At 42.1% G+C, this 16,513-nt stretch overlaps 1 protein-coding gene across 1 annotated transcript in view; it reads left to right on the forward strand.

Moving 5' to 3' along the window:
- The window catches only part of LOC124795924 (methyl farnesoate epoxidase-like), a 416,805-nt gene that overhangs the window by 164,153 nt on the left and 236,139 nt on the right, over nucleotides 1–16,513 (forward strand). The window contains 1 exon segment of the mRNA XM_047260004.1: nucleotides 4,642–4,810. Coding sequence (XP_047115960.1) covers nucleotides 4,642–4,810 — 169 coding nt within the window.

A 16,513-nucleotide genomic window follows, 5' to 3' on the forward strand; every position in this document is an offset into this window, starting at 1 on the left:
AGAGCGGCACATTCTGAGTTGTGACACTTTTCATTCATAAGGTAAGATGAACGAAATTAAGGTCAATGATTATCACAAGGTCCGTGTTTACACACTGTCTGTACCTTACATTACAATGTCCTTCAGACATGTATGCATGTCCGAAGAAACAGACACTGTTTTGACTATTACAGCTGTTGTAAATATTACTAAATTTCGTGCGTTGCAGCTTACAACAAAAAAAAAGCCATAGAATCCCTTTTCTTGGCGAAAAGTGTTCTTATAATATATATGCCCATTTATGATTCTATGTTTTCGTAAATTATGTTCCTTAAATTGTACCTAATCGATGTCCCTTATTAAAGTGTATTAATTTTTATAAATTATAATTTTATATGTTCCTAATAAAATATTTTAACTTGTTTTTCATTTTTTTTCTAACTTAAGTACTAATTAATTTCGCCTGATGTAAGTTCGAATATTGTAGTATATTACGTATACTGCCGTAAAAGAGGCAAATGTGTTACGTGGGCGGTTATAAAAAAAACAAAAAAGTTTTTAGAAAAGCAAGAAAAGTGACACAAATTAAAGAAAAATGAAAAAAAAATTCTTGATTTCACCTGACATTCGACGAGAACAGAACTACATGTCCATATGACTGTTGTAACAAATAAAACGTCCGCCCCAGTAGCTGAGTGGTCAGCGTGACGGATTGCCGTCCTCTGGGCCCGGGTTCGATTCCCGGCTGGGTCGGAGATTTTCTCCGCTCAGGGACTGGGTGTTGTGTTGTGTTCATCATCATTTCATCCCCATCCGGCGTGCAGGTCGCCCAATGTGGCGCCGAATGTAATAAGACCTGCGATATGGCGGCCGGACCTGCCCCGCGAGGGGCCTCCCGGCCAATGACGCCAAACGCTCATTTCCAACAAATAAAACAGAATTTACTGCCAAAAATACTTATTTGAAATTTGAAGGAAGCTTATAGTAATTCAACATAAGCCTTATGGAGTTCTTTAAGTCGGTTTTACTGAAGTATTGCATTTTTTAGTTGTGTCATTGTTATTGCTGGTGTGCGGTATGATTTCGTTCATGACTTGCAAGGTGTCCATCTAATATACCTACTCCTAAAGCCGGCTTATTCCTTCACTTGATTAAATATTTCTAGATTCGGCAAAGTTTGTTTAGTATGAAAGGAGAGATTATTTAATGTAAACAAAACTAAATTATGCCATGCACTAACGGAAACTTGTTTTTCGATGCTTATGACTGCAAAGCAAACATAAGTTCATAGTGTTTGTGGATTTAGGGATAACTTTTCAAAATGTTCAGTGGTATATACTCTTTGATATCCTGAAGGTAGCTGGTATAAAATGCAGGAAGCGAAAGGTTATTCTTAATTAGCACAAAAAGCAGACGTCAGTTATAAGAGTCAAAGAACATGAGAGAGAGGCTGTAATATCGCCAGGGTTGTGACCTGTCTACGACGTTATACAATCTGTACATTGAGCAAACAGTAAAGGAAACCAGGAAGAAATTTAGAGAGAAAATTAAAGTTCAGATCGAAGAAATTAAAGTGACGTTTGCCATTGTCATTGCCATTTTGCCACAGATGGCAAAGGCTATGGAAGATCAGTTACACAGAATTTTGGAAATAGATTATGAGATAAAATCAACAAAAGATTAAAAAAAGTGGAATGGCATATGGCCAAATTAAATGAGGCGATGCTGAGTAAATTAGATTAGGAGACTTGATGCTAGAAGCAATAGATTGATGAGTTTTACTAGTTAGGTAACAAAATAACTAGTTATGACTGAAATAGAGAGAATGTAAAATATACACTGGCAGTCGCAACAAAATTTGTTACATCTAATATAAATTGAAGTGTCTGAAAGTCATTTTTGAAGATATTTTTCTAGGCTTTATGGAGGTGGAAAATGGAAGATGAACAGTTCAGACTAGAAAGGAAAAGAAACTTTTGAAATGTGGTGATACAGAAGAAAGGCGAAGATTAGGTAGGTAGATTATGTTAGTAATGAGGAGGTACCTGAATCGAAATGGGAAAAAAGAGATTTGTAGCACAATATGACTAAGATATCTTCCAAACAGAAACAAAATAAAGCTGATGCTACATTTGAAGTACAACTACTTCAAGGAGAGCTTACCAGTTACTATATTAAAAAAGCTTGAAGAATATGTAAGTTTAAATATAAAAGGGGATAAAAATTAACCAGGAATGAAACAATGTAAAGGAAGCAGTAATTAAAGCAGAAAGAGAAGCACTTGGCACAAGAAAGAAAAGTTTTTTCAAATGGGCCTGCTATATTGGAATGAGGAAATACATAGTCTAATTGAAAATAAGAAACATGCCTATTTAAAAATGTTAAATTACCTATACAATCAAGATCAGAGACTAGATTATAAAACTAAATCAGCTGAAGTCAAAAGGAAAGCCACAAAAGTTAAAAACATTAATTGGGAAAAATGAAGTCGGAGGAGAACAAAACAAAGCATACACGATAATGAAACATTTAAACAAAGGGGATAAGGGCAATCTACAAACAAACACAGCATCTGAACCTAATTTGTTACAATATTATAAATCAGTGAGGACAGATGTGCTAGATATACAGGTGATTCTGTCTGAGTCTGAACCACATAGGAATGTAGAGTTAATACCTCTGGAGGAGCTACAGGATGCAACGCCTAGCAAGAAGAGGAAGACTCCAGGATGTGAAAAAATCGATACAGAACTAATAAAATGTGCACCAAATATTGCAAAATTAAGAACATTCGATTTTATGAATATTTTCTGGTGAAGTGGTTATATACCTGAGGTGTGGAATATATAGCCCAGATATGCCCCATTGATAAGAAAGGAAACAGACATGAATGTGCCGACCGTGCGGTTCTGGCGCTGCAGTCCGGAACCGCGAGGCTGCTACGGTCGCAGGTTCGAATCCTGCCTCGGGCATGGGTGTGTGTGATGTCTTTAGGTTAGTTAGGTTTAAGTAGTTCAAAGTTCTAGGGGACTTATGACATAAGATGTTGAGTTCCATAGTGCTCAGAGCCATTTGAACCAGACATGAATGTCAGAACTGCTGAGGTATTAGCCTTGCGAATTTATGTTATAAATTATATGCTAGAATTTTCAGAAAGCAAAATCGCCAATCGCTGACTGTGCTATATGATGCCCAACTTGGTTTTCGAAAGTGCAGAGCATGTTTGGGCTGAATCTTCACCACGACATAACTAACAGAAGAAAATGTGAATTCAATTAACCAACGTTTCTTGTCGTCATTGACTACGAAAAGGCGTTTGGTAAAGTAAATTGAAACAAATTGCGGGAAATTTTAAGAAACAGAGAGATTGCATCTCACATGAGCTGTATTTTAAAAACAAAATACAAATGAAAATGGCAAGCAGCAGACATAATATGACTGAAATAAAACAAGAAGGTAGACAAAAGTGTCCATTCGCACCCACTCAATTAGTACTCTATTTTTGCCGATGGTCAAGTAAATATTAAACAAAATGAAAATGACTTACAAGAAGGTGTATTTGATCTAATTAAAATAGCCAGAGAATACAGTCTGAAAGTCTCCATCACAAAGACAAAACCAGTGGCATTTTTAGGACATCTTTCCATCCGAGTTAAGATGGAAATTGATAAGTAGGTCATAGAGATAATTAATAAATTTCAACATTTAGGGTGCAGTATTACATACAGTGCAAACAATGAAATACAAATAAGTTAGACCTGTTTAACTATTTGTATGGAATTTTTCGCAGAATATTGGGAAAGAAAGTTCACATAGATACTCTACTGAAGTTCAAGAAGGTTCTGGCTACCAGCACTGCTCAATTGATGCGATAACTGGACTGTTTGAAGAGAGATGAAAAGGGAACAAGGATATGAAATGAATTACCTTAGACACGTGCCTGGGTATACCTTGATGAATAAAAAGAGAAATGATGACATCCAAGCTGAATCTGAACATTCAAAACATAATTAACATAATTAAAGAATATAAGTTAAGATGGGAAGAATATATATACAGTATTGCAGATGGAAGAATCACTAAAACAATAAAACAATACAAACTAAGAATCAAAAGATCTTTAGGAAGACCAATATAGAGATGTCTCGAACAATTTTGAGGATGACAGGATGGACCAAAAGGTCCAATTTTTAATGTAGATGTACATGTGTGACTAAAAGAAGGAATGGTTAATAGGAGACATTCTGAAGCATCAAGGAATCCTCAGTTTGGCAGTAGAAGGAAATGGGAAGGGAGGGGTGGGTGGGGGGAGGGTTATAGGGAGAGAGTAAGGTCTGAAAACAGTAAGCAGATTCGACTGAAACACGATCGCGTCTTGTACTTGCGGTGTATGAACGTAGATGTAGAAATGAAAGTAGAAACTGTAAGGCAGAAAGTGCGTAAGTGGAAGTTTTCCACCTGTATTGGAAGTGGTCAGAGTGTCATGCTAACTAGACGTTGATTTGGAGCTGACATATATAGATAACACGCGGGAAAGAGCCATCTGTCCTCACTAGCGGCAAAAAGTGCGTCAGCAGTGTCGGCGAGCCGTGCAGTAGCGGGACTGGGTGAGCTGAGCCCCACTCCCCTCCCCGCCCCGCCCTCCACGGTGGCTCTGGGCAGACGGGCAGTCGGTCCCTGGACGCGGCGTCAGTTCACTGCTCGTCGGACCAGCGGCCAGCGATGGGAAGATACGACATGCTTTCTCTGGTGCTGCCCCTGCTGCTCGCCGCAGTCGCCCTGGCCGTGTGGCTGTGGGGGCAGCTGAGGCGCCCTCCGGGATTCCCGCCAGGTAAGGCGCCACCTACTGATGCAGAACGTTCTTACTGAACGCCCCTACACATACACCAATCCTTCGGCCGATAAACCACCCGATCAATTTCATGCCAGCCTACACACGTCCCGACCACTCCACTCAGCGATTACAGTGCCGCAGCCCCTATTGTTGTGACTTGTTAATCTTAAATTCATTGTTTATATTTTATGAGGTCCCGCTTGGTTTTACACAGAAACAAAAACGGGGGGTTTCCCCTGGCTATATTAGAGGTAACAAGGTCAAACAAAAAATAGGCTAAGAGAAAGTTGTGGGCACGGAAGTGGCTAATGCAATGAATGAAATTTATCTATGTTATATTACTTAACCCTTTCAGTCCCTCTGGCTACATTTGTGTATCTTAACTTTTACTGTGTCATAATTTCAACAGAAGTATTTTTGCCCATAGAAACCTCAGGTACACATTTGTGAATGTTTAACCGTTTCATCATGTGCAAGTGCTGCCAACTGTTGAACATCACTATAAAAATATCAGCAAGTCAATATAGCAATGCACAGCAACTCATAACCACCAGAGTACATGGATGCGGTTGGTTCACTATATTCCACTGTATAATTTAGCAAAGGAAACAAAAGAAAAATTTGGAGGAGGTATTAAAATCCAGGGAGAAGAAATAAAAACTTTGAGGTTCGCCGATGACATTGTAATTCTGTCAGAGACAGCAAAGGACTTGGAAGAGCAGTTGAACGGAATGGACAGTGTCTTGAAAGGAGGATATAAGATGAACATCAACAAAATCAAAATGAGGATAATGGAATGTAGTCGAATTAAGTCGGGTGATGCTGAGGGAATTAGATTAGGAAATGAGACACTTAAAGTAGTAAAGGAGTTTTGTTATTTGGGGAGCAAAATACACTCCTGGAAATTGAAATAAGAACACCGTGAATTCATTGTCCCAGGAAGGGGAAACTTTATTGACACATTCCTGGGGTCAGATACATCACATGATCACACTGACAGAACCACAGGCACATAGACACAGGCAACAGAGCATGCACAATGTCGGCACTAGTACAGTGTATATCCACCTTTCGCAGCAATGCAGGCTGCTATTCTCCCATGGAGACGATCGTAGAGATGCTGGATGTAGTCCTGTGGAACGGCTTGCCATGCCATTTCCACCTGGCGCCTCAGTTGGACCAGCGTTCGTGCTGGACGTGCAGACCGCGTGAGACGACGCTTCATCCAGTCCCAAACATGCTCAATGGGGGACAGATCCGGAGATCTTGCTGGCCAGGGTAGTTGACTTACACCTTCTAGAGCACGTTGGGTGGCACGGGATACATGCGGACGTGCATTGTCCTGTTGGAACAGCAAGTTCCCTTGCCGGTCTAGGAATGGTAGAACGATGGGTTCGATGACGGTTTGGATGTACTGTGCACTATTCAGTGTCCCCTCGACGATCACCAGTGGTGTACGGCCAGTGTAAGAGATCGCTCCCCACATCATGATGCCGGGTGTTGGCCCTGTGTGCCTCGGTCGTATGCAGTCCTGATTGTGGCGCTCACCTGCACGGCGCCAAACACGCATACGACCATCATTGGCACCAAAGCAGAAGCGACTCTCATCGCTGAAGACGACACGTCTCCATTCGTCCCTCCTGTCCCGACACCACTGGAGGCGGGCTGCACGATGTTGGGGCGTGAGCGGAAGACGGCCTAACGGTGTGCGGGACCGTAGCCCAGCTTCATGGAGACGGTTGCGAATGGTCCTCGCCGATACCCCAGGAGCAAGAGTGTCCCTAATTTGCTGGGAAGTGGCGGTGCGGTCCCCTACGGCACTGCGTAGGATCCTACGGTCTTGGTGTGGATCCGTGCGTCGCTGCGGTCCGGTCCCAGGTTGACGGGCACGTGCACCTTCCGCCGACCACTGGCGACAACATCGATGTACTGTGGAGACCTCACGCCCCACGTGTTGAGCAATTCGGCGGTACGTCCACCCGGCCTCCCGCATGCCCACTATACGCCCTCGCTCAAAGTCCGTCAACTGCACATACGGTTCACGTCCACGCTGTCGCGGCATGCTACCAGTGTTAAAGACTGCGATGGAGCTCCGTATGCCACGGCAAACTGGCTGACACTGACGGCGGCGGTGCACAAATGCTGCGCAGCTAGCGCCATTCGACGGCCAACACCGCGGTTCCTGGTGTGTCCGCTGTGCCGTGCGTGTGATCATTGCTTGTACAGCCCTCTCGCAGTGTCTGGAGCAAGTATGGTGGGTCTGACACACCGGTGTCAATGTGTTCTTTTTTCCATTTCCAGGAGTGTAACTGATGATGGTCGAAGTAGAGAGGATATAAAATGTAGACTGGCAATGACAAGGAAAGCGTTTCTGAAGAAGAGAAATTTGTTAACATCGAGTACAGATTTAAGTGTCAGGAAGTCGTTTCTGAAAGTATTTGTATGGAGTGTAGCCATGTATGGAAGTGAAACATGGACAATAAATAGTTTGGACAAGATGAGAATAGAAGCTTTTGAAATGTGGTGCTACAGAAGCATGATGAAGATTAGGTGGTAGATTACGTAACTAATGAGGAGGTATTGAATCGGATTGGGGAGAAGAGAAGTCTGTGGCACAACTTGACTAGAAGAAGGGATCGGTTGGTAGGACACGTCCTGAGACATCAGGGGATCACAAATTTAGCATTGGAGGGCAGTGTGGAGGGTAAAAATCGTAGAGGGAGTCCAAGAGATGAATACACTAAGCAGATTCAGAAGGATGTAGGTACTGGGAGATGAAGGAGCTTGCACAGGATAGATTAGCATGGAGAGCTGCATCAAACCAGTTTCAGGACTGAAGACCACAACAACAACATTATTATTTTGCAGGATAACTATTGAATGATCGATTTATTATCTATCACAATAGAGAATATTTGATCATTATCACTTTCTTGGGCCTTTGTCCCATTTCAACGCGTGGTCGGACATGTTACTATGTATGTGGCAATGTTCGTGTCAGTGGGTGGTTGGATGCCCTTCCTGTCACCACCCTGTACCCCCGGCAGTAGTGTACCCCAGCTGTCTGCGTCTAGTGTAAGCCATCAAATAGTGCGAACGTTTTGAAATGTCTGAGAGTCGTGTAACTGTGGGGGGACATGGGGTCTAGCCCAGTATTTACCCAGTGGGATGTGGAAAACCGCCTAAAAACTGCATCCAGCCTGGTCAGCACACCAGCCCTCGTCGTTAATGTGCTAAGCGGATTCGATTCGGGGCCGGCGCGCCTACTTGAATCCAGGAAGCAGCGCATTAGCGATCTCGGCTAACCTGGCGGATCACAATAAGAAAATTTCGTAATTAGGTATTTCACTCCATAAAATTAAGCCAAATACACAATGTATGTTTTGGAAACGGTTATGTATTTTTGTTTAATCTTCCATAAAAATCATTAAAAAGTCACCTAAGAGCATAGCTAAATAAAGATAAATTTTCCTTCCTCCAAGAAAAATTCAGGTCTTGAACGGTTAAGGAGCTGGAAGCCAATGATTTTCGTAATTATCTAACAACGGATGAATCATGCATTTCGGCGCTGCTGAACATCATCAGACCATTCTTAATGATAAACAGTACAGTCATGAGAGAGGCTGCAAGTTGCAAGGAGAGGTTGCTAGCTACATTACGATTTTTGTTTAATAGCAGAAGATAAGAGGGTACAGTGATGTTGCATTCCCACAATTATCTACTAAAATTATTCCTGAAACCTGCAGTGTGGTTTTTCATTGACTGAAGAAACACATCGTGGTAAAGGAAGATAGATAAAACAAAAGAAGTTCACGTAAACGTTATTAATTTATTTATTTACGTAGCCTAAAGGATAACCCGTAAGTTAGAGAAATTCATTTCACATTCGAACATGAAAGACTTAACATGGTGCTAGCGCACATCGTCTAGTGGCATTTGGCAACGGTTAGAAATGGAAAAAAAAGCGCACTTTGCTCTTCGTAGCACTGGGATTAGATATAGACTGGGCCTGCTGTAACACACCAATGAAGCAAGGGTGTTTATTGAATTAACGTCCATTAAATGTCGATATGTCGGGTTTTAGATTATGTTTACGACAAACATCGGCAATAAAACCTAAAAACAGAAATGCGAAAGGTGGACTGACATTTATTCTCTCTATATGCCACATGAAACCATTATGAATTCATTAAAAAAGAAAAAAAATGCTTCATTTCTTGTATCTATATTGCTATAGTTGTCGCATGACGTTTGCCACAAACGTCTCTAGTCATTAAATTTCTTCGGAAACTCTGTCACAGTTTCGTCTGCTTCGCACTCTGTAGAGCAGCATTGAATACCGCGCACTGTGACAAAAGATGAACTTTAGTCGGGTGGTTGGCACGACAGCACTACACACGGCATAATTTGTTAGGTGAAGTGGTGGGAGGCTTCGGCTGTCGTGTGGTCCGACTTGCGCGACATCCCGACGAAGTTAATTCGTAGGTCGGTCTGTCAAAACACGCACACACGGCTGTTGATGTAGATGGCGCTGAGAAAAGTAATTTAATATAAGACATATAGAGCTGCAAATGTCGCGAAATACCCCAAAGCTGGATAACAATTGTTGAATATGTGACATCACAACCAAAATACGGAGGGTATTCTCAAGCGCATGTGCGAAGGGGTGATTGAACTACTCAATTATTCCATTCAAGCAGAAGGTGCAAATTTTGAACTTCTGCTGTAAATGTGATCTGTTGTAAATGTAGATGTTACATAATCGTCCTTGCTGTCATCAAGCAAAAGCTGCTCTTATTTTGTGTTCCTTTACTTTCTCCCTTCTTCCCTTGTTTACAGACATTATGTAGTAAAGAAAACGCTGGTCAGTTAGTGGTAATGAAGCAATCCGGACGCTAATACTCATTTACTTGTGACACAATACGGTAGATTTTTGTTGTGCTGTATTTTGCGATAAACCTGCGGAGACCGCGAGACCGGTAAATAAATTAATACCTCAACGTAGAAACGCAATTGTCTCAGGCAATGAAAAAAATACTTTCTGCAAGGCTTGGGTTGGTATGACCAGGTACGGCAGACCGATATGCTCAACCATTGCAATGCGGCGAGTTACGTCATCTTTTGAAGTCACATGTTCAACATTTGTCATGCACTTTTGTGATATTTCCTGTCATTTGCGACCCCATGTATCTTACCTTACATTACATGTCTGAGCGTCAACTAACTCGCTTCGGAGGTTTTTAAACGCTAATTATACTCATGCTCATAAATTAAGGATAATTGCAGAATGTGGTGGCACTCCATTCGCTGATATCTTCTGTTTCAATCTACTCCCCCACGATGGCATCTCGGTGACACCGTGCGTTATCATCCATCAGAAGGAAGGTGGGACCCACTGCACTCCTGTAAAGGCGGACATACTGATGGTAAATGACGTCACGATACACCTGACCTGTTACAGTTCCTCTGTCAAAGACATGCAGGGGTGCACGTGCACCAATCATAATCCCACCCCACACCATCAAACCACGACCTCCATACAGGTCCCTTTCAAGGACATTAAGGGGTTGGTATCTGGTTCCTGGTTCACGCCAGATGTAAACCCGGCGACAATCGCTGTTCAGACTATACTTGGACTCGTCCGTGAACATAACCTGGGACCACTGTTCCAATGCCCATGTACTGTGTTCTTGACACCGTGTTTTACGGGCTCGCCTGTGACCAGGGGTCAGTGGAATGCCCCTTGCAGGTCTCCGGGGGAATAAACCATGTCTGTTTAGTCGTCTATAGACTGTGTGTCTGGAGACAACTGCTCCTGGCTGCAGTAAGGTCCCGATCAAGGCTACCTGCAGTACTCCTTGGCCGTCTGCGGGCACTGATGGTGAGATATCGGTCTTCTTGTGGTGTTGTACACTGGCCGTCCCTTACTGTAGCGGCTAAACACGTTTCCTGTCTGCTGGAGTCGTTGCCATAATCTTGAGATCACACTTTTGTCACACGAAGGGCCTGTGCTACGACCTGCTGTGTTTGACCAGCCTCTAGTCACCCTGGTATTCTACCCCTCATAACGTCATCAATGTGTGTTCTTTGGGCCATTTTCAACACAGTCGACATTAGCACGTCTGAAGGAGTCTGCACACTTACTCGCTGCACCGTACTCTGACATGCACCAACACACCTCTGCGTATGTGACTGCTGCCAGCGGCACCGTGCGACGACCGCAGGTCAAATGCACCGCATGGTCATACCCCGAGGTGATTTAAATCCGCAGACCGCCCACAAGAGCGATGTTTCACTATGTATCAGCATTATCCTTAATTTATGAGCATAAGTGTAGAATCACCCTATATAGTGGCGCCGGGAGGTACGCCCTACACATCTTCTGTGTATCAGTTGCTGACGGCGGATAACACTTGTTGCTGCGCTAACTCCTACTGTATAACGTACTCAGTTGTAAATCGGGAGCAAGATTCTAGAAATTGCATATTTCGGTACGACTGATTAGCTGAGTCTGAAGATGTGTCGGGCTGCAAGAACTTTATCGGAGGTTTACAACTAATAGTATCTCAAGAGACTTACAACAAAATACGTCACTAATGTTTGAAAGCAAAATTTTCCGCTTTTATAATCAAATAGAAGATATGAAATGATTCTATGAACACTTAAAATTGAAATATAGTACCACCGACGACGTACAAGTGCTCGACACTGGTTTGGTTAATTAAAAAACATATAAAAACCACGCACCATTGTCATTATAAGGGGTGTTTCTCTTTAGCGTTTAAAAAGCCCCGAAGCGATGCATATGACGCGGAGAAAAGTAAATTAATATGAGACACATGGAGCCAAGCACATGCGAGAGGTACGTCATCTGCTGACGTCACATGTTCTACATTTGTCATCCACTTTTGGGGTATTTCCCGACATCTGCGGCCCCATGCGTCTTGTCTCAGCTTATCTTTGTCGCTTAAGAGGTTTTTAAACGTTCATAAGAATCACCCTGTATATACAATAAAAAGTTTTTCATCAATGATCGTTATCAATCTGAAGATTGTTTTGGACATCACAGTGTTTTACGAGACATGGTCCTGTTGGAGAGTGTATGTGTTTGCCTGCCTCCGACCTACGGACCGGCCTACAGTTTAAAGTGAATTCCAAACCACGGCATTTTCCATAGCAACAACCACAGCCAAAGATGAAAGAAGCGGTAAGTGGCAGACAAAAATCTTAGGTTTGACCAGGACCGAACCCAAGACCTTTGGACTTGTAATCTGGCATTTTTAACACTCAGACACTTTCTTTTCCTTTGTTGTCTCCCATATCCCGTATAGTCCCTCGTTTCTCTCTCCAAAAATACCTTCTTCTCACGCTATATTCTGTAAAGTGCTTTTTTGCCGTTTTCTCCTCTCCTTTCTCGTCATTTAATCCTTAAGTCTGCCAACGATTCACTTCAAAAAATGGTAATACACCCAATACATTTCTGCAGGTAAATTGCTTTGTTATTTAAAAGCTAACAACATCGAATTAGTACACACGAAATATTCCACCGATGTTGCGTGGCGTATGGTGCTCAGTGAAATGTTGCTGGTAGAGGATACTTCCTACCAGTGTTAGGTGGGAGGGGGTGCTTCGTATGAATGTCCCGTAGCAGAGAGTGCTTGGTACCAATGTTATCAAGATTATTATGGAGGTCACTTTTTTAGTTAATCTTCTGGAACTCAAATGAGTAAATCTAGTGCTTCCAACAAGTTAAGAAAAATTTCTTAAGACTAGAAAATTTTCATTAAAATATTTGTACTTTACGGCAATAATTTTATCTTACGCAAAAATTTAAAACTCTAAAAATAAGTTTCTGAGTAGGAGCGAAAATCATGTTGCATATTAACGATAATAACAAGCATAGAATTTAATTTCTTCAAAGGCGGTGGAACAGGATATAATCTTAGGGAAAAAACCACTTTTACACCTTTGATATCTACAAGAAATCGTTTGGTTCTTAAACTTCATTTTATAAGTGCTTTGTATGATTTTCAGACTATCTTTCTTTGCTATTTTGACTGGATTAATTTAAGCTGAATGAATGTGTTTACGAAGATGGATGTTTTAAGCTTTCGTGATAAATATAACCAATGCTCAGCACTAGACTACATGCGCGTGGGCGAAGGCCTAAACTTCACTCAGCCTGGCCTGTAGAAGTGACGTAGCAGCGTCGGAATGGACCAAGATGTTTCTCGTGTCCCCAGTTTCACATTTTTCTATACAGCTATGCTAACTGAACTGCAGAATATGTAACTGTACTGCTCAATATTGCGCTGTATAGTCCCGTTGAAACAGAGAAGGTATCAACTTCTGGGAAAAGACATGTTGTCGATCTTGAAATCTCAGTTTTCTGCCTCACCTGTATCACAGAAAATAATATTTTCTTTACCAAATAATAGATGGACACATCTACATAATAACATGTCCATATTCTTCAGAGACTATTTCAGCGGCTCTACCGTCTGAAACTGAATATACCGTGAGAAAGCCGCCTCAGGTTTTGTATGTGCATGAACAAAATGTAATATCTGCTCTAAGGTATGTTTCTGGGATCGTGGAAGATGCTGGCCGAGTGTACTATAGTTTTGATTGTACAGGGTGTTTCAAAAAGTACTTTACAACTTTGAAAATTCATATAAATTAATTCATATTACCTACAGAGGTAATTATAGTGTCGGTTTGAAGAGGAATACATCAAGTTTTGTTTCGCTTAATTCGATAGAGCCGAATAGCACCCTAAGCAGCGCTAGTGGCAATTGCGTTTAAGATGGTACCCTTCACTGGACCTGAGCGTGCTAGCTGTTTGTTTTGTTTTGAATAATCGAAGTCGGCGACAACAGTTCAGCGTAGTTTCCGTACCAAGTACGCTAAAGATCCTTCTAGTAGGCCTACATTTTATGAGTGGCATAATTGTTTTGCAGAAACGGGGTGCTCCGTGAGAGAATCATCAACGTGATAGTGTACCTGGATACGTTACAACAATTTTTGATATCACAGATTGATGAGGATGACCAAGAACGAAATGTTTACTTCATGCAAGATGGTGCACCACCCCACTAACTGGCTGATGTACGGAATTTTCTCAGTGACCGCTTCCCAGGTCAATGGACAGGCCGTGATGCGAAAATTGCATCGCCGCCCCGTTCGCCAGACCTGTCACCACTTGATTTTTTTATGGGTTCATAAAGGATACCGTGTTTGTACCTTCTGTGCCCCGGCTTCTCTACCTGAATTTAGAGCAAGAATTTACGCCGCCACTGAGCAAGTTACATCTGCAATGCTACAGCGAGATTGGGAAGAATTGACTTCCGATGGGATGTGTGCAGGGTAACCAACGGAAACCACATACATCTTTAGTCGAAGGTCAAAAACTTGATAACACTAAACCCAGGTCTATATCTTGTTTCAATAAATTTATGTGAATTTCTTAAGTTGTGAAGTACTTTTTGAAACACCTCATATAGTGCTGATGAGGAAGGAAAGGGGTGTCCAGGGACACGGCGTTGACCTTCGCACGACACAGTGTGGGACTGGTCCTATTTCTGCAACGCGGTAAGGGTAGGTACGAGGAAGCGAGGAGAAAATGTTGGGGAATCCAGTTCGATGCTGTTCTCTAAAGCTTCGCATCTGTCTTGGCTGCAAAAGAGCGCAGAAACCGCAGCCACGCCAACAAAACGTGGAAAGCGTGGCACCACACAAACGAAAGACGCAATAGTTCCCGTCGCACTCCGCAACGTGTAATATGTTTTTTAGTAGAATCGCAGATCATGATTTTTAGAAATAGGTGATAATACTGTACTGAATGAAAACTCTATAGCACAGAAGTCTATAGCCTGATAACGGCAATGAAAGTGTCACGCACTTTGTATCACATGTCAAAAAAGGAACAGTCCAGAACGGTAACATACAGATACACAACATAACATATTTTTAGAACTGACCATTACAAATAGTGTCGTAGCGCACAGTATTTTTTCTTTGCCACCTTAGATCAAAATACATATTGTCACGTACAGTTAACAGGAATTTGCAATTGTATGTGTTACATGACATTCTCAGACAAAAGCTTCTGTTTCCTACTACAATACAATTATTTCGTTGCTTAAAATGGGGTTCAAGCAGGTACTTTTTACATTAGATTTAAATCATTACTAACAATAAAATAGTAAAATGGTGGCGTCTCTCAGTCTGTCTCTTGGAACACGCTTGTCTCCAAAACTACTAGACATATTTTTATGGGTTTTTCACAGGTAACTTGAGAGTGGCTTGGGGTAAGACATAAGCTTTACTTCATTAAAATCTGATAAGGAAAAGAAAGATATTGCAATTTAAAGTTTTATCCATGCTGACAAAATGCGAAAGTAGTTCTGTACGAGACGTTTCCAATACTAAACCGCTGAACCGATTTCGATGAAGTTTGGTATGGAGATAGCTTGAACCCCGAGGAAGAACATAGGCTACATTAGAAAATAAAAGAAAATCGTCTCCTAAGAGGGTGAAGTAGGGAATGGAACATATTTTTTTTGCTTCATTAAAGATAAGCCATGTTAAGAAATTATAAAATTTGTTGCATAAAGCACACGTTGGATAACGTACAGCTACTTCAGGCAGTCTCCTGAGGAGAGCTGACGTTATTGCCTACGCAATACCTTACTTACTCACAGTCACTCACCATAACAAAACTATTGATATGCGTGCACAGCCGCAGGTATTATCTGGTAAAGATATATTATTTCTTGTACATTTAATAATATTTGACAATGAATTGAAAAGTGCAAGGACGACATCCGAAAAATCAGGAGACCAAGATAGCCGACAAACGATTCTTACATTCCTCAGACATTTGTGGTGTGCGGTCCATTGTGTGATCTAGCATTGTTCTGCTGGAATATGCCATTTGGTATTCTGATCACGAAGGATATGACAACAGGGTTTGGCATCCTTTCCACATACAGGTGAGCATTCATCCACCCTTCAACAACTACCAAATTAGTCCTCTTGTCAAGACCATTAGCTTCCAACACAATGATTCTAGGACTTGGAGGGTATAAGTCTGGAGAGTCGCTGCTTCCTGTGACCTTTCAGCAGGTCGTCTGTAGACACACTGGCCTCGATCTGGCCGCCACAGCCAGAAGCGAGACTCGCTGAACACCACAGGTTACCACTCAGTGTCCCAGTCGACTCTGGCTCTACGTCATCTACGTCTTTCGTATTTGTGATATGATGTCACCGGGAAACGACACATGGCAACTCAAGATTTCAACCCATCTGTCCGACAGCTCATGGTGACACTCTGGCCAGCAAAATCTGCCCGGATTTCAGCTGTTGTCATAAGTCTACTCTTGAGAGCCTGTCGAACAATCCAGTGATCTTCTAGTAGTCCTTGTGGAAGGACTTATGCCTACTCACCTCCCTGTACTGTTGTCGTGTGTCCATGTTGTCACGACTCGTTCTGCAATACTTGTACCACAGCTAACTGTCTGTGCGATATGATCCATGGTCTCACATGGCAATGACTCAATCTTTCCCAAAGTCGGAAAGATGACAATAATCTGCTCGTGTATGTCATCTAGGCGTGATGTGTATCGATCTCCATCTGAAAAGTTCCACTACCGTTATACTGACCCAATAGCCGATAGACCTACTCACACCTTTCTTTAT

The sequence above is a fragment of the Schistocerca piceifrons genome, chromosome 4 (genome assembly GCF_021461385.2).
Source record: "Schistocerca piceifrons isolate TAMUIC-IGC-003096 chromosome 4, iqSchPice1.1, whole genome shotgun sequence".
Taxonomy (NCBI): Eukaryota; Metazoa; Arthropoda; class Insecta; order Orthoptera; family Acrididae; genus Schistocerca; species Schistocerca piceifrons.